The sequence below is a fragment of the Pongo pygmaeus genome, chromosome 21 (assembly GCF_028885625.2).
Source record: "Pongo pygmaeus isolate AG05252 chromosome 21, NHGRI_mPonPyg2-v2.0_pri, whole genome shotgun sequence".
In the NCBI taxonomy this organism is placed as follows: Eukaryota; Metazoa; Chordata; class Mammalia; order Primates; family Hominidae; genus Pongo; species Pongo pygmaeus.
In genome coordinates this window covers 37,315,154-37,334,799 of record NC_072394.2, presented here as the reverse complement: position 1 = coordinate 37,334,799, position 19,646 = coordinate 37,315,154, and the positions used below count along the sequence as shown (strand labels likewise).

Here is a 19,646-nt window from a genome sequence, read left to right as displayed (position 1 = left end):
AGTAAATTTTTGCTGAATGAATGCATGAATCTAAAGGATTATTATGGGAAAAAGTAGACTAATGTAGTATAACTATAAATGGAAAACCTACGTCAATTGGGAGAGCTCCATATTAAAAAAAAACCTTTCTAACTGTTAGAGATGTCCAAAGATGGAAGGCACTCCTTCAGGAGTTTTCTGACCCTGGAGATATCATGTTGAATCTGGGATTTGTAGGGATACCAAAGAGCAGACTCCACAATATGGCTGGGGACCAAGCAAGACCAGTGTTTCTCAAAGAGTGGTCAGATAGTGTTAATAATGCAGTACCAAGTTCCCATGCATAGGATTGTTCAGGTTGGGCCAGGATAACCCTGACACCTACTTCTACTAGATTATTCTCCAGGGAGTGGGGCCTTGAAATTTTCATTGCATAAGCTCCCCATATAATTCATGGTTATTGAAGTTTGAGATGACCTTTATGGCCCTTCTAACTTTGAGATTCTTTGATTCTATAAAATGAAAAAACAATGTGAAAGAGTTCTGTGATCCATAAAGCACTGCACAATTGTGGAGCACTCAAGATATAAGTATACTCACAAGTCAATTTCCCTTTCACCAGGGAATGGGAGCAATGTACCTTGACTAATTAGCAGCCTAATGTTCCCTCTGGGTGCTTCTGCCCTAGCTGCAGTAAGTAACAAGAAGGGCTGAAGGAGGAGGTAGATGGAGGCACACCCCAAAAACTGAACCACAGATTACTCAGAATGCCAGAGGAGGGCCAGATATGGTGGCTCATGCCTGTAATCCCAACACTTTAGGGGCCGAGGTGGGAGGATCACTTGAGGCCAGGAGTTAGAGACTAGACTGGACAACAAAGCAAGATCCTGTCAAAAAAAGAAAGAAAAGAAAAGAGAAAAAGAAAGAATTCCAGAAGAGGATGGCACTTTTGAGACTCACCACTCTTATTTACCATTGAGAAACCTATGGCACAGAAATGGAAAGTGATGACCTCAAGGTTACTTACAAATTAGTAGCAACACTATTCTAAAGCACTGTTGTCCAAAATGGTAGTCACTAGCCACATATAGCTATCAAACACTAGAAATGTGGCGGAAGAACTGGATTATTTATTTTACTTAATTTTAATTACTATAAATATCAATAGTTACATGTAGTTAGTGGCTTCCATGTTGGATAGCACAATTCTTGAGTCTAAATGTCTAGTTCAGGGCCCTCTCCTCCTAAAAATGACATGGCCTCCAAAAGGGAGGTATTGTTTCCAAATTCAGAATTAACATAAGGAAAAAAATAAAAATGTAGGAACTCTGAGAACTGTGAGGTTGACAACTACCAAGGATGGAATTTTAGTGTACTTATCAGAAATTCATCATTCTGTTTGGTTTTCCCTTAGTTCCTTAGAAAAAGTTCCTTTTGAAAACACCACAGATTTCTGGTTTCAAGTGATATCTAACTTGCAGACCCTAATGCAGCCTCACTCGGCTCCTGATTCAAAAATTGGAATCAACTGTCATCCTATCACCCAAATTTGGACGGGCTTTCCACCAACTCAAAACTGATGAAACTAGAGTAAATAGCCTCAGTCAGTGAACTATTTATGAAATTTCTCCCTAAACATCGATTCCTCACCTATTGAGGGAGCCAGGTCTGTACCAGCCAGTCTTCAAAAGGCAGTTAATGGGCCAGGTGCAGTAGCTCATGCCTGTAATCCCAACACTTTGGGAGGCCAAGGTGGGAGGATCACCTGAGGTCAGAAGTTCGAGACCAGCCTGGCCAACATGGCCAAACCCCGTCTCTACTAAAAAAAAAAAAAATTTAGCCGGGCATGGTGGCACGCACCTGTAGTCGCAGCTACTCGGGAGGCGGAAACATGAGAATCTCTTGAACCTGGGAGGCAGAGGTCGTAGTGAGCCAAAATTGTGCCACTGCACTCCAGCCTGGGCGACAGAGCGAGACTCAGTCTCAAAAAAAAAAAAAAAAAAAAAAAAAAAGTCAGGCATGGTCAAGGAGATACAAATCAAAATAACAATCAGATCCCACTTCACACTCACTAAGATGGCCATAATCAAACAAACAGACAATAACAAGTGCTGACAAGCATGTGCAGAAATTGGAAACCTCATACATTGCCAGTGGGAATATAAAATGGTTCAGCTACTTTGGAAAACAGTCTGGCAATTCCTCAATAGGTTAAATATAGACTTACCATATGACTCAGCAATTACACTCCTAGCTATATACCCAAGAGAATTGAAAACATACATCTACACAAAAACATGTACCCAAAGGTTTGTAGTAGCGTTATTCATGAGATCAGAAAGTGTAAACAACCCAAATGTCCACCAATTGAGGAATGAATAAAGAAAAATGTGGGGCCGGGCGTGGTGACTCATGCCTGTAATCCCAGCACTTTGGGAGGCTGAGGCGGGTGGATCACGAGGTCAGGTGTTCGAGAGCAGCCTGGCCAGCATGGTGAAACCCCGTCTCTACTAAAAATACAAAAATTAGCCAGGCATGGTGGCCAGTGCCTGTACCTCAGCTGCTCGGGAGGCTGAGGCAGGAGAATCGCTTGAACCTGGGAGGCGGAGATTGTAGTGAGCCGAGATCATGGCATTGCACTCCAGCCTGGGCAACAAGAGCAAGACTCCATCTCCAAAAAAAAAGAAAGAAAGAAAGAAAGAAAAATGTGATAATGTTGAGAGGTGACAGCGTGCTGGCAGTCCTCACAGCCCTTGCTCGCTCTCGGCGCCTCCTCTGCCTGGGCTCCCACTTTGGGGGCACTTGAGGAGCCCATCAGCCCACCGCTGCACTGTGGGAGCCCCTTTCTGGGATGGCCAAGGCCGGAGCCAGCTCCCTCAGCTTGCAGGGAGGTGTGGAGGGAGAGGCGCGAGCGGGAACCCGGGCTGCGCGCAGGAGCTTGCGGGCGGCTGGAGTTCCCGGTGGGTGTGGGCGTGGGCTTGGCAGGCCCCGCACTCGGAGCAGACGGCCGGCCTGGCCGGCCCCGGGCAATGAGGGGCTTAGCACCCGGGCCAGCAGCTGCGGAGGGTGTACGGGGTACCCCAGCAGTGCCGGCCCACTGGCGCTGCGCTTGATTTCTCGCCGGGCCTTAGCCGCCTCCCCGCGGGGCAGGGCTCGGGACCTGCAGCCTGCCATGCCTGAGCCTCCCCAACCCCCACCGTGGGCTCCTGTGCGGCCGGAGCCTCCCCGACGAGCACCGCCCCCTGCTCCACGGCACCCAGTCCCATCGACCACCCAAGGGCTGAGGAGTGCAGGCGCAGGGCGCGGGACTGGCAGGCAGCTCCACCTGCAGCCCTGGTGCGGGATCCACTGGGTGAAGCCAGCTGGGCTCCTGAGTCTGGTGGGGACGTGGAGAACCTTTAGGTCTAGCTAAGGGATTGTAAATGCACCAATCAGCACCCTGTGTCTATCTCAGGGTTTGTGAATGCACCAATCGACACTCTGTATCTAGCTACTCTGGTGGGGCCTTGGAGAACCTTTATGTCTAGCTCAGGGATTGTAAATACACCAATCGGCACTTTGTATCTAGCAAAAGGTTTGTAAACACACCAATCAGCACCCTGTGTCTAGCTCAGGGTTTGTGAATGCACCAATCGACACTCTGTATCTAGCTACTCTGGTGGGGACTTGGAGAACCTTTGTGTTGACACTCTGTATCTAGCTACTCTGGTGGGGACTTGGAGAACCTTTGTGTTGACACTCTGTATCTAACTAATCTGGTGGGGACATGGAGAACCTTTGTGTCTAGCTCAGGGATTGTAAATGCACCAATCTGCACCTTGACAAAACAGACCACTTGGCTCTACCAATCAGCAGGATGTAGGTGGGGCCAGATAAGAGAATAAAAGCAGGCTGTCCAAGCCAACAGTGGCAACCCGCTCAGGTCCCCTTCCACACTGTGGAAGCTTTGTTCTTTCACTCTTTGCAATAAATCTTGCTGCTGCTCACTCTTTGGGTCCACACTGCCTTTATGAGCTGTAACACTCACTGTGAAGGTCTGCAGCTTCACTCCTGAGCCAGCGAGACCATGAACCCACCAAAAGGAAGAAACTCCCAACACATCCGAACATCAGAAGGAACAAACTCCAGACGTGCCACTTTAAGAGCTGTAACACTCACCGGGAGAGTCCGTGGCTTCATTATTGAAGTCAGTGAGACCAAGAACCCACCAATTCTGGACACAATGTGATACAGTTATACAATGCAACATTATTCAGTAATGTAAAAGGATGAAGTACTGATATATGGTATAACATGGATGAACTTTTTTTTTTAAGACAGTCTCACTTTGTTGCCCAGGCTGGAGTGTGGTGGCATGATCTTGGCTCACTGCAACCTCCGTCTCCTGGGTTCAAGCAATTCTCCTGCCTCAGCCTCCCAAGTACCTGGAATTACAAGCATGCACCACCATGCCCGGCTAATTTTTATATTTTTAGTAGAGATGGGGTTTCATCATGTTGGCCATGCTGGTCTCAAACTCTCAACCTCAGGTGATCCGCCAACCTCAGGTGATCCGCCTACCTTAGCCTCCCAAAGTGCTGGGATTACAGACATGAGCCACTGCATCCGGCCTATAACATGGATGAACCTTGAAAACATTATGCTTAGTGAAAGAAACCAGACACAAAGGGCCACATATTATATGATTCCATTTATATGAAACATCCAGAATAAGGCAGAGCCTTAGAGACAGAAAGTAGATTAGTGGTTGCCTAGAGCTAGAGGGGAAGAAGTTGGGGGAAAATGAAAAATGACTGCTAATGAGTATTGCACTTCTTTTGGGGGTGATGAAAACGTTCTAAAGTTGAAAGTGGTACACCTTTGCAAATATATTAAAAATATGAATTGTATACTTTAAATGGGTGAATTATATGGTATAAATTATATCTCAATAAAAAATATAATTGCGATTTTGATTGGAATTGCAATAAATGTACAGATTAATTTGGAAAATACAGACATCTTTACAAACCTTCCTTTCCAGAAAGGTTGTAACTATTCATTCATTGGAAAGATTAAGCACTATTCATTCATTCATTCTTGCCTCTATTTCTTTTTTTTTTTTTTTTTTTTCTTTTTTTGAGACAGAGTCTAGCTCTGTTGCCCAGGCTGGAGTGCAGTGGTGCTATCTCGGCTCACTGCAACCTCTGCCTCCCGGGTTCAAGCAATTCTCATGTCTCAGCCTCTCGAGTAGCTGGGACTACAGGCCCCCACCACCATACCCAGCTAATTTTTATATTTTTAGTAGAGACAGGGTTTCACCATGTTGGCCAGGCTCTTGACCTCAAGTGATCCACCCGCCTTGGCCTCCCAAAGTGCTAGGATTGCAGGCGTGAGCCACCACGCCCAGCCTTTCTGTTTATTTCTAAAGACAACACTTGGGCACTTATTTTTTTCTAGCACTACAGTCCTATGTAGACATCTGTTTCCCTCACTGGATTATGAGTTCCTTAATGGCAGACAGCGTATCTTTTTATATGTTTTCTCCTCAGTGCTTACCACAAAGGCCAATACACAGTGAGCACTTAATACATAATTGTAAAATGAATAGATAAAATAATGAATAAACAAATGAACAAACTTATCTCTGCTTATATGACCAGCTGGATCCAGGATGATCAAAGAGAGAAAGTATGGAAGGAGAGGGGATAAGATAGGATACAGATAAACAAGATAGATGCTGGACAGGCAGAGGAAAGATAAGAGTGGAATTTGTGGAATGGATTTTGGAATCATGTCAAGAAGTGTTTCTTGAGCTCCTACAGTGGGCTCAGTCTGGGACTCTGTGAAGAGGCTGGAAGAGACCCCTGGAGCTGAGGTTCAGAGTATGGGACTCCTGCCCTGCAGTCTGGGCTATTATTGTACCCTGTCCTCTTGCCAGCTATTTTCAGGCCTTGATCCAAATACCTTGTGCATGTTCCCCTTGGCCAAAGTGGCTTTGGTGCCCGATGGATTGTGTACCTCTTCTCTTTTCTCACTACCTACATGCCTACTTACAGGAGGGGAATCACACACTTGTTCCTACCATCCTGTGTCCCATGCTGGCCTTACCTACAACAAGTGAATGAGGGCAGAGTATTTGGAATGCAGCCCAAAAGAGGAATATGCCTAGAGCAGAAACAGAAAGTGGAAAGAAAATCCAGGGGCATCATTTTATACGTACATCAAGTCTCTCAAGTATAACAGACACATGCAAAAACATTCATTACAATGGTTCTCTATTATCTAGGTCAAAGGCAGTTTAAATCATTAGTCCTCAATCTAGGGTACTCTATTCCTGTGAGTACCTGCACAGAAAAATATGAAGAGAATAAATGTCTAGATCCTCAACTTCCATATGTAATATTTCCTAACAATGATCTGTCTGAGTTGGTTCTTCTTTCTCACTCTCTTTTACAATTACCCTTCTCCCATGTTAAACAAGAATGTCATAGCTCTCTCTTATCTCAAACTTTATTATGGTACAATGACAGGGTATGAACAAAGTGTTAAACAAAGGGACAATTTGAGAATGTATAACTTCTGAGGGAGAGCCCCAAGAAAGCAAATCAATGAGAGCTTCTCCGAGAAATCAGTATTGAAAGAATTGGCATCTTAATTCATCCACGTAACAAACTCATGGCAAGACTACTTGCCTTATATCTCTTAGAATTACAACTCAGAAGTGAAACAGTTATCACAGAGTCATATATTAACATATTTATCTTAAGAAAGAAGTTAGGCAATTTCTAACAAAGTAGATCTGATTTGGCTGATTATGTTGAGTGATAACTGGCTATGCAAAATAGGTTATATGGTAGATGTCTTCTATAAATTATATGAGCTAAATTTGCAGTGCCAACATCTTGAAAGAGCTATAACCTATATGTGCATATATATATGTGTGTATATAACATGTAAAATATTTTGGAAATTTGATTTTTTGCAATTTTTAAATCTTATAAAATTTTTAGATATGAACATTATGTCAAGAGCTACATAATTTTTCAAAATTCTTCTAGGTAGACAATTTTAAGAGTTTAAGGTTGTTAACCTAAATAATTTTTCAATGGTACTTTGTCCCTCCCCCCAACATCAGAATTGTCTGAGGAGGTTACAAAAATACAAGTCAGAGGTCTTATCCTCTGGAGATTCTAACTCAATAGTCTGGGATAAGGTCCAGAAATCTGGATTTCTAACGACATCCTCAGGTAATTATTTACATAAACTAAAATTGGGAAACCCTGGCTCTGAATATGGAGTCACCAGACTAGATTGTTTACCCCTAATTCAATGTATAATTTACACAAACTTTCCCCTCTCTCTGAGCCTATTCTTGTGGTCTTAGCAAGTAGAGCATGGCTATCCATATAAATAAAATTAGATTTCTGTCAGTTTGTTTCCCATCATATGAAAACAACTAGACAGATTTTTAACAAATCCGGATGTTGTATTAGGATTCTCTAACTTCTTTTTTGAGACAGGGTCTCACCCAGGCTGGAGTGCAGTGGCATGATCACCGCTCACTGCAGCCTCGACCTCCCAGTCTCAAGCAATCCTCCCACCTCAGCCTCCCAAATATCTGGGACCACAGGCATGCATGACCATACCCAGCTAATTTTTTATTTATTATTTTTTTTTTTTTGAGACAGAGTCTCACTCTGTCACCCAGGCCAGAGTGCAGTGGCATGATCTTGGCTCACTTCAACCTCTGCCTCCCAGGTTCAATTGATTCTCCTGCCTCAGCCTCCCGAGTAGCTGGGATTACAGGTGTGAGCCACCACGCCTGGCCTAATTTTTAAATTTTTTGTAGAGATGGGGTCTACCTGTGTTGCCCAGGCTGATCTCAAACTCCTGAGTTCAGTGATCCTCCCTCCTCAGTCTCCCAAAGTTTTGGGATTACAGGCATGAGCCACTGTGCCTGGCAGATTCTCTAACTCACTATATGTGGCAGTTTGGAGGACACCTCAAATAACCATCCTCAAAAGCAGCTCAGAAACTAAAGTTCAACAAGAACCCTCTGTGACTGCTCCTTTGGATAGATTTTCATGTATTAAAATATCATGGTCAAAAAGAAGCAAAGGTTGGTTTCAAAAATTAGTCTCTAGTCAAAAAATCACACTTAGAAATGCAGGTGTTCATATGCTCTAGAGATGTTTTCTGTACAGGCAACTCTATGTGTAATGTATTCCAGGGTGAATAGTTTCAGGGTTGTATTTATTTTATTTAAATAAAATAATGATGCTCCATGATAGTAAAACTATAAGGTAACCATGATAATAAACCATGATAGTAAAACCATAAGTAGACCAGACCTTAGAAACCTAGAAGAGGGCTGTTCTAAAAACTTTATATCCCAAAAAGAGATAACAGGTAGTCCAAGGCCCTCCTATATCTGAGATTTTGCAGTCTTCTCTTGTACCTTCTCTAATTCAAAATTCCAAGCTGGCCGGGCACAGTGGCTCACATCTGTGATCCCAGCACTTTGGGAGGCTGAGGCAGGAAGCTCACCTGAGGTCAGGAATTTGAGACCAGCCTGGCCAACATGGCAAAACCTCGTCTCCACTAAAAATACAAAAAAAAAAAAAAAAAAAAAAATTAGCTGGGCATGGTGGTGTGTGCCTGTAATCCCAGCTACTCGGGAGGCTGAAGCAGGAGAATTGCTTGAACCCAGGAGGCAGAGGTTACAGTGAGCCGAGATCACAACATTGCACTCCAGCCTGAGCAACAAGAGCAAAACTCTGTCTCAAAATAAAAATAAAAATAAAATTAGCTGAGTCTGTTGGTGCATGCCTGTGGTCCTAGCTACTCAGGAGGCTGAGGTGGGAGGATCACTTGAACCTTGGAGTTTGAGGCTACAGTGGGCCACAATTGCACCACTGCACTCCAGCCTGAGCAACAGAGTGAGACAAACAAGGAAAGGAAAGGGAAGGAAACAAAAGGAGAAAGAGGAAAAAGGAAAAGGAAAAGGAGAGAGAAAGAAAAGAAAAATCTTAAGTATTATGAGAGATTATAAACTGAGTGGAGAGTGTGGCTGTCAATGAGGCTAATGTAATCTTAGATATGTAAAGTCAAAGAATGGTAATAGTACCCTGTTCAAGGCAGACCATAGCTGGAATACTTAATGAGAGATACTGGCCAACTAAAGTATATCCAGGGGAGACCGACATGGTTGTTTAGGAAGCCACATCATATGAGGAACCTGAGACTGTGGACTCAGTATCACCTCATTTATAAAACAAGAACACTAGACTAGATCAGGGGTTTTCAAACTGAGCTTTGCAAATCCCTAGGGATTCCAGACACACACCTCACAGGGAACACAGTGACAGGGTGGAGAAGCCTACAGAATGTGGCTCTAGGCCTCCCATCCATGCTCCAACCAGATCAGCACTGCTGTTACCTGTTTTAGGTATAGGGTTTTAGCATAATAATAAAAATAGCTAATACACTTTTTGCCAAGCACTAAGCCCTTTATATAGATTATTCCAATTCTTCCTTACAACAATCTATGTCACAGGACTTATTATTATTTCCATTTTACAGACATGAAAATTGAGGTTTAAAGAGGTGAGGTAACTTGCCCAACTAGTAAGTATTAAGGTAGAGATGTAGGAATTGAATCAGAATGACCCAGAATCAGAATGATAACTTATGGGGATTGTTAGGGATTGGGATATTGGTACTACAATTCCTGATTTGTGTGGGAATTCGACCCAATGACCTCTAAGGACTGAAACTGAGAGTCTTGAATTCTCAGAGGTTCAAGGTGTGAGACACTGGGGGTCATTACCAGTGCCCAACCTCTCCCAAACCAAATCCAGGAAGTGGGGGAAGGCCCATCCTCAACTCCACGCCTTCTGAGTTAATTGTTATAAATGTGGGGCTGCCATAAGGCAAGAACCCCTGCTCCCATCTGACCACCTAGTACCTTCAAAGGAGAGGAGGCCAGTTCCTCCTCTCCCCTAACTTCTCCCAGAAATGTAGAGAACTTATCCAGGCAGTTCCCTGCATTTGTGACAGAAATTCTAAAGCTCAGTGCCAGAAGTAACTTAAAAAAGTGTCTTGTACATCCCTAACAGTTTATAAGTGGGAAAAAGAAGGCTCAGAAAAGGGCATTAACTAAAGCAATTCTTTTCATTAAATGTTTACTGAATATGCCAGTATAAGAAGTTGGCCCAGACACAAACTCAGGTAGCTGATATGAAGCTCAGGACACTGAAACAGGCCTCAAGACAGAGTCTTCAGAGTAATACATTTATTATTCATATGCCACCTACTTCCAAAAAAAGTGACTCGGAAAGCACAGCCTACTTGTCTCATTTTCACCACTTTAGGGAGGTGTTCTGTAAAGTGTCAAGGGTCATAAAACTCGGGGAGAAATGAGAGAAGCAGGTTAGAAATCCACCTTAAACATGAAATCCTCCAGCTCTCCTCCACAATCTGCTCACCTGATTCAAGTGGAGACTGTTCCCAACAACAGGTATTTCCCATGTATGTCCCATTAGCTTTGAGTATTTATGCTACCAGCCACAAACAACCCTCAGGCAAGGGGAGCAGACTCCTTCCTCAGCCCCTTCATTCCAAACCTTCTAAAATTCTTGCTTTATGGTGTCAACATCATTATAGAAAATAAATTAAATAAATAAATAAACAAACAAAATCCTCCCTCTTTCTTACCATCTCAACAGAAATTCAATCCGCCTACTGAGTCACCACAGAGTCACTACAGGTTGCAACAGAACTTCTAAAAACTGCTTCCTCTCTTCAGAAACAGTCATAGAATTCTGGAAGATTAGAGATGAAAGGGACCTTGCAGAGTATCTGTAGTTCATTTCCCATCATGCCCACAAAGAGAAGGCCCAGAGAGAGGAAGAGAATGGTCTGAAGTCATCTTTCTCAAAATGAGTGTTTTTCTTTACCAAATATATCTTAATCAATAGATACGCTGTTGTGAAACTAGTGAAGATATAGATAAAGTGTGTGTATTTGAGAAGGTGGGGATGGTTGAGAAGGTGAGGCAAGCTCATGTTTTGTCAAGGAGATTTGTCAAGGTGATATGGAAAATCAGAGCCCTAGAGTATATTGTCCTATCATTCATGTCCAGGGACTCTAAATTATCTAGGTCCATATTCTGGAGTTCACTTCAGTGATATGGGGAGGCAGGGACTTTTTTTTCTTTTTTTGGCCTCAAATACACACACACACATATGCCTACAAGGATCTGGGGAGCTCCAAGTATCATACTATGGAATTCATATTCAGGAGCATACAAGGATCCTGAGAGCAGAGCTTCTGTCCTAGGGTCAATCCTAAAGTTGCCTTATTCGTGAAAGCTCCAGTTCCTGAAGAAGGATTGAAATATACTGAGAGCCATGAAGAGACAGTAGTGATTTCAACTGAGGGTGAGAATGTAGGTGGCTCAGAGATAACCGCAGCCTTAGGCAACCCAAAGCAAAGCAAACAATGGAAGGAATCAACAATACCAAATATGTTGGGCTTTGGTTACTGGGGACTTCTCCTAGAAAAAGTAGAGATTGAGCAGCTAGTATAAATGACCAAGAATATCAGCCATCAACCACTCTTTCCACCCTCTCCTTATAAACCTTTTACTTAATCCCCCAAATCCCCGACAGTCCTCCAGTGTTCCTTCAACTAGCTAACTCCCTTCCACTCCTTCAGCTACCTCTAACACCCTCACTGACTCTCTCTCCCTGAATGACTATCCCAATACCTTGTCACTGATCATTTTCTCATACATATACACACGCTCCCCCACTAACATATTTATCTGCCACACCAGGGGGAAGACAGCATGAGAGAGTTGGAACCAAAGTCTGTATTTTGCAGGGCAAATTTAGCCCTTGGAGCAGATGAACGTGTGCCTTCAAAAGAGGGAGTGTTTATATAGACTAAGAGAATCCTTGACTCTTTCCTCTCACTTTCTCCCTGTCTCTCCACCATCTACACACCTAGTTACCTGTGCTGGTTTCTTTCCATAATGAAAAAAATAGCTAATACACTTTTTGCCAAGCACCAAGCCCTTTATACAGATTAAATTACTGTATAATTACCAAATCACTCTAAAATGTCATTGTTCCATTCCATTCCCACCAGCAGCACCCCAGTTCAGGACTGAATAACAAACTCTCAGTTCTCTGGCTTCACATTCCCATTTCCATATGTATCCAGATGAATCCTCTTAACCTCTGCTGCAACTTCTACATTCCGCTGCATGCAATCCTTTCACAGATCTCCAAAAATAGTCAAGATCTCCCATACCTGGACCTCATCCGCTGTTGATAACAACCTTGACTCCTCTTTCACTCCCCAGACCCGATCCAAGTCAGCAAATTCCATGGGTTCTTCATTCAAAATAGATCCAGAATTTGACCACATCTAACCATCTTCATGACTACTACTATAGTCTAAATCACCACAATCTATCACCTGGATTTCTACAATGGCTTCCTAATTGGTTTCCCTGCTTCTACTTTTCCCCTTCTACAGTCTCTTCTTAATATAAAAGATAGAGCCTAAATAGAAGCCAAATCATTATCACGTCTGTGCTTAAGATTGTCTAGTGGTGTGGGCGGACGCGATGGCTCACACCTGTAATCCCAGAACTTTGGGAGGCCGAGGCAGGCAGGTCACAAGGTCAGGAGTTTGAGACCAGCCTGGCCAACATGGTGAAAACCTGTCTCTACTAAAAATACAAAAATTGTCCAGGCGCAGTGGCACACGCCTGTAATCCCAGCACTTTGGGAGGCCGAGGAGAGTGGATCACGAGGTCAAGAGATCGAGACCATCCTGGCTAACATGGTGAAAACCCATCTCTACTAAAACTACAAAAAATTAGCTGGGCGTGGTGGCGGGCGCCTGTAGTCCCAGCTGCTCGGGAAGCTGAGGCAGGAGAATGGCGTGAACCTGGGAGGCAGAGCTTGCAGTGAGCGAAGACTGTGCCACTGCACTCCAGTCTGGGCAACAGAGCGAGACTCCATCTCAAAAAATATATATAATAAAATACAAAAATATAAAAATTAGCCAGGCATGATGGCGGGTGCAGTGAGCCGAGATCGTACCACTGCACTCCGGCCTGGGCAACAGAGCGAGACTCTGTCTCAAAAAAAAAAAAAAAGATTGTCTAGTGGTTTCCCATTTTACCATGAATAAAAGGCCAGAGTCTACATTGGCTTTCAAGATGTGACATGATCTAATATCCTGCTGGTGTCAATACTACTCTGTCTTCCCTAGCTGACACGTTTTAGCTACACTAACTTCCTAGCTAGTCTTCAAACACACCAGGCAGCAGCACATTTGTTCTCCATCTACCTGGAACACTTCCCCTCCCTACCCCAACAATCTGCATGGCACACTCCATACTTTCCTTCAGATCTCTGCTCAAACGTCATCTTTATCAAAAGGTTCTTTCCTTATCAGCTCCCACTCTGCACTGTCACTTCCCTTTCCCCTCACTCTGCTCTATATTTTTCTATAGTACTCATCACTACCTGTCATATACTTACTGGTTTCTGTGTTTATTTTCTGTCTCCTCAAGCTGGACTATAACCTCCATGAGGGCAAGAACTTTGTTTAGAATAGTGCCTGGCACTTAATAAGTTCTTAGTAAGCATTTATTGAATGAATAAATTGTTCCCTGCATAAACCTTTTACTCTAAACATGCTTGGTCTTCTCACTGTTCCAATATAAATAACTGTGGTGGCTAATATTTAAGTGCATTCAATGTGCCAGGAATTTGACATTTTTTTTTTTATCCTATTCAATCTTACAAAACTGACAACTCCATGAGATAAAAGCTATTTTTATCCACATTTAACAGTTGAGAAAACTGAGGCTCAAAGAGGTTAAGTAACTTGCCCAAGATCAGACAGCTAATTAGTGGCAAAAATAGGACTCAAACTGGGTTAGTCTGACACCAAAACACCCATTCTCCTAATCTTTATATTATCCTACCTCCCTATAAGGCTTTTTCCTTTCTGTGAACTATTGGTGTAAGTAGCTCTTGGCAGTTTGGCCCACAATTCTTTTCAGGCTTTTTTTTTTTTTTTTTAATGGAGTCTTGCTCTGTTGCCCAGGCTGGAGTACGTTGGCGTGATCTCGGCTCACTGCAACCTCTGTCTCCTGGGTTCAAGCAATTCTCCTGTCTCAGCCTCCCAAGTAGCTGGGATTACAGGAGTGTGCCACCGCACCTGGCTATTTTTGTATTTTTAGTAGAGATGGGGTTTCGTCTTGTTGGCCAGGCTGATCTTGAACTCCTGACCTAAGGTGATCCGCCCGCCTCAGCCTCCCAAAGTGTTGGGATTACAGGCGTGAGCCACTGTGCCTGGCCCAGGCTGTTTTTATGTAGATCTATTTGTTTTGTTTTGTTTTATTTTGTTTTTGAGATGGAGTTTCGCTCCTGTTGCCCAGGGTGGAGTGCAATGGCACAATCTCGGCTCACTACAACCTCTGCCTCCTGGGTTCAAGCCATTCTTCTGCCTCAGCCTCCCAAGTAGCTGCAATTACAGGCACCTGCCACCACATCCAGCTGATTTTTGTATTTTTAGTAGAGACGGGGTTTCACCATGTTGGCCAGGCTAGTCTCGAACTCCTGACCTCAGGTGATCCACCTGCCTTGGCTTCCCAAAGTGCTGGGATTACAGGCATGAGCCACTGTGCCCGGCCAATCTATTTGATATTTCCAAATAGAATGTAAATTCCATGAGACTAAGGTCTGGGACATTTAAACCTAATAACACATTTTATCTGGCATTTTAAAGTTAATTTAAATCAGTTTGGCTAATGTGGCTGATTTCTCTTTTTATCTGTCACAGCCAAGTGCTGGACTACTAGAATAATGAGGTAGTGTCATGAGTGAAAAAAAATAGTTGACTAGGAGTGAGAGTATCTGGAGATTAGTCTCAGTTCTGTCTTCAAACAGGTGTATGACCCTTAGGCAAATCACTTAGCTTCTTTGTCCCTTAATCTACCAATCTTTGAAGACAGTTGGCCTAGATGGACTCTAACGGTCACTTCAAGTTCTAAAAATACTACTATTCCATGAACATTTGCAATGTGTCAAGCCAAAAGTAAAAGGCCAAATTATTCCTTAATATGGTTCTATTTTGGATAATGGGAGTACTTTCCTAAGAGCACCATTTCCTTTGTGGATAATTTCAATGTCTATACAATGCATGTTCCAAAACAAGAAACGAGTTACAAATGTGGCTTGTTAATGCCACCATAGCTGTCTAAATGACATAAAGTTAAGAAGAAAGCCATAATGTGTTTCTATAAGAAGTATATCAATTGGAGCGAATCACGGAAAAGATGTCATTTTTAAAAGCATTAGGAAGAATGAGAACAGAAAGAAGTGAGCTCCAAGAGGGAGAACTTTGGGAGGAAAAGGAGGACTTCATATGATAGTGAGATTGGAAAATATTAAATATATGATAAAGGCTTAAATAGTACAAGAAGAAAAATGGTAAGCAATTATTATTATTATTTTTATTGTTTTTCGAGACAGAGTCTCGCTCTGTCACCCAGGCTGGAGGGCAGCGGTGCGATCTTGGCTCACTGCAACCTCTGCCTCCCAGGTTCACGCGATTCTTCTGCCTCAGCCTCCCAAGTAGCTGGGACTACAGGTGCGCACTAGCATGCCCAGCTAATTTTTTTTTTTGTATTTTTAGTAGAGATGAGGTTTCACTATTTTGGCCAGGCTTGTCTCGAACTCCTGACCTCAGGTGATCTGCCCACCTCGGCTTCCCAAAGTGTTGGGATTACAGGCATAAACCACTGCGTCCAGCCCGGTAAGCAATTATTAACTTCAGAGTAAATAAAAATCTGTACATAAAAGGAAATATAACCATAGTATGCTATTCTTATGTAAACTGATTTTAAATTAACTAGAAAACAGCTATAATTATATTGAGAAGAAGAGAGAAAGAAGTTAGAGAGGTATATAAGAACTAAATTCTTATCTATCGTAGTAAGAAATCAATACTTTCTTTAAAAATGATGAAAAATAGCAGTATAAGCATATCATTTAAAAATATAGAGGCAACAAAGGGAAGTAACCACATATCCGGCATATTTGCACTTTACTTTCTTATAATAAAATGCAATTTATTTGTATTTTGCTTTTGCTTTACTATAAACATAAAATAATTAAATAGTAATTGCCTATATGGTACTTGTCTCCTGCCTTTTTACCCCTATATCCATAATGCCTAATGCAGCCCTGAGTATCCAATATCTTTAACAATTCTTGTTGAGGGAGTGACCAATGTAAAAATGGAGTTAGGATGTCTTGTTTTTGAGTTACAGAATTTTGCACTGGAAGTAAATTTAGAGATTATTTAATCCAGTGCTTCCCCAGTGGGTGTTCCATGGAATACTGCTTCTTGTAATATCAATAGCATGCTGGCAAAAAGTGTTTGGGGCTTAAATAAATTCAGGAAATCTTATGTTAAACAAAATTAATCAGGTATTTCTAATGTAGGACATCTTGGAGATTTTACTATGCTAATATACATTGGGAATCTCACACAAAGGCAATTTATTATGTAGTGTTTCTCAGACTCAATCATTTTATGAATTAAGAAGCCCCCTATTAATATCTCCAGTAATTAGCAGTTCCTGAAGCATTCTTTGGAAAACGCTGATCTAGTCTACTCCTCTCATTTTACAGATGGGGAAAGAGAGGCTCTCCAGAGCCTGTTCAGGTAAGGGTGGTAGGGGAACTGGTGTCTCTAGAAAGAAAGGGCCTCAGGATTCTGGAAAACTCTCCAGTGATTGAAAACTCTGGCCTGTGTATTGTTTTCCATTGGGCACCTGAGTTCTTTCAAACCAGGGAACAAATTCAGATACAAGCATTTCCTTCTATGATCTTTTTTTCTTCTTTTTATTTTCCTTATTTTATTTTTATTACTATTACTTTTTGAGACAGGGTCTTGCTCTGTTGCCCAGGCTGGAGTACAGTGGTGTGATCTCTGCTCACTGCAACCTCCGCCTCCTGGGCTCAAGCAATCCTCCCACCACAGCCTTTCAAGTAGCTGGTTCTACAGGCGTGCACCACCATGCCCAGCTAATTTTTGTCTTTTATGTAGAGAGGGAGTTTTGCCATGTTGCCCAGGCTGGTCTCGAACTCTTGAGCTCAAGCAATCCACCTGCCTTGGCCTCCCAAAGTGCTGGGATTACAGGCGTGAGTCACCATGCCCAGCCTATTTCTTTCTTTTTTGTGAAATAGAGATGGGGGTCTCACTGTGTTGCCCAGGCTGGTCTCAAACTCCTAAGCTCAAGCAACCCTCTTGCCTCAGCCTCCCAAAGTGCTGGGATTACAGGCATGAGCCACCATGCCCGGCCTCCTTTGAAGATCTTTAAAGGTTTTCTGATCTTTAAAGAGCCTGGGAAATGAGCCCAAGTGTTGGCTGGAGCTCAAACATAAAGCTCTAGAGCAGAAGCTAAAGAGAGTCTCAACATACACAATGGACAGTGAATTTCAGTGACAAACTGGCCCCCAACTAAGCAATGGTAATATAATAATAGACCATTCACACCTATACAGTGTTTTCCAATAAACAAATAAGTACTTTTACAGTGTTATCTAATTTGATTCTTACAACAATCTAGAGAGAAAAACAAAGGTAGAATTATTATCCCCATTTTATGGAAGAGGAAACTGACTCTTAGTTAAATGCCTTGTCTGTGGTTATACAACATGTTAATGGCAGAGTTGAAAGGAGAACCTAAATTTCTTGCCTCTCAGGTTAAGGCTCTTCTCAATATATCACACAAACTGGGCAAAGATATTGAGTGAGTTTCAATTTAACTCTCCCATGAAGCATCCAAGCTGCTCCTATTGGCTAGCTTAAATAATTAATCAGGCCAGACATGGTGGCTCACACTAATCCCAGCACTTTGGGAGGCCAAGACAGGTGGATCGCTTGAGTTCAGGAGTTTGAGAACAGCCTGGCAACATGGTGAAACCCCATCATTACAAAAAATACTAAATACAAAATACAAAAATTAGCCAAACATGGTGGTGCATGCCTGTAGTCCCACCTACTCAGGAGGCTGAGGTGGGAGGATTGCTTGAGCAGGGGAGGCAGGGCAGAGGTTGCAGTAAGCCAAGATCATGCCGCTGCACTCCAGGCTGGGCAACAGAGCAAGATCCTGTCTCCAAAAAAACAAAACAAAACAATACAAAAACAATAGATCAACTCTGAGTGCTCATAGATTGTGGCAGAAGCAACACCCCAATTATTGGAATTTCAAAGTCCTATTTGGATTCGGTATAGTAGTATCTCCTAGACAGCTAAATTCCTGGGAGAAGCAGTCTTAGAAATTTCCTGCTGGGGAGGCTGCATGGCCTAGTGGTACTAGCAAGGAGTCAGGCAGACTTGAATTTGAATCCTGGTTCTACCACTTATTCACTCTATGACCTTATTCACTACATAACCCTTCAATGCTTCATTTGTTCACCTATAAAATGAAACTAAGAATTCCTATTTTACAAAGCTGTTGAGAGGCCAAGGTTAGGAATTAGAGCAGTAATAGAGTGTCATGGTTGTGTGTAAGCTCTGTAATTATACTGCCTAGGTTTGAATCTCAGCCTTGCTTCTAGCTAGTTGTTTCACTTCAGATATGTCACTTGACTTCTCAGAATTTTAGTTTTCACCTATGTAAAATGAGGAAAACAAATAGTGCTTTCATAATTATTATAAGCATCAAAGGAGATAATATTTGTCAAGCACTTCAGCATAGTTTCTGGCACACAGCTCTGCAAAAGATAATGATAATGGTAGTGGTAGTAGTGGTGGTGAAAAACCCAATACTATTTGTCTTCCAAAGCAAGAATGAGGAAGAAAGCTACTCAGTCCTGTTCTCTTCCATTTGCCAATGCCCTTTCTCCCTCTTCAACTGCAAAGCCAAGAACACTAGATTAGAAGTCAGGACACTTGGCTTTGAATGTCAGCTCTGTCACATACTAGTTATGAGATCTGAAGGAAGACATGTAACTTCCTTGAGGTATTTTTCCTCACCTGAGACATTAAGTTGATGACACTTTGCTTACTGTACTGGGTTGTTGTAAGTATCAAATGAGTGTTTTTATCTGCCACCAAGTATAAGATAGATATTTTTACCAGTAAAAAGCAACTTTATCTCCAAGCTTTTTCTCATGGACATTTCGATCCAGTACATTGTAGCAGATGTTGGTAGTTGCTCCTTTCATCCACTCAATGAAGATTTTCCCTTTAGTCACATCAAAGTTGTACCGAAGGAATGGGCCAGGGCATGGAGTCTTCCAGTAAAATTCCTTGGCAATGTCTCCCCAGAATTCTGCAACGGAAATGGAAGCCCAGATATCATTAATCTTCTGAGACATATTTAGCCTCAGAAGGCCTACCAGTCTATACACAGGACCAAATTATAACTTCCTTGCCCTAGGAACCACCACCTGGGTCCCTTCTTTACCTGTCTAATCTTAGCACCCACCACTTTTTTTTCTTTTTTTTGGAGATGGAGTCTTGCTGTGACACCTAGGCTGGAGTGCAGTGGCATGATCTCGGCTCACCACAACCTCTGCCTCCCCAGTTCAAGCAATTCTCCTGCCTCAGCCTCCCGAGTAGCTGGGACTACAGGCGTG

General features: G+C 42.6%; 1 protein-coding gene across 2 annotated transcripts in view; it reads right to left on the bottom strand.

Annotated features, from left to right (window-relative positions):
- Positions 1-19,646, bottom strand: part of ACSS2 (acyl-CoA synthetase short chain family member 2) — a 51,093-nt gene that overhangs the window by 25,744 nt on the left and 5,703 nt on the right. For both annotated transcript variants that reach the window (XM_054466753.2, XM_054466754.2), the window contains exon 2: positions 19,144-19,339. In XM_054466753.2, the coding sequence (XP_054322728.1) occupies positions 19,144-19,339 (196 nt within the window). The remainder of the gene's footprint in view (positions 1-19,143; positions 19,340-19,646) is intronic.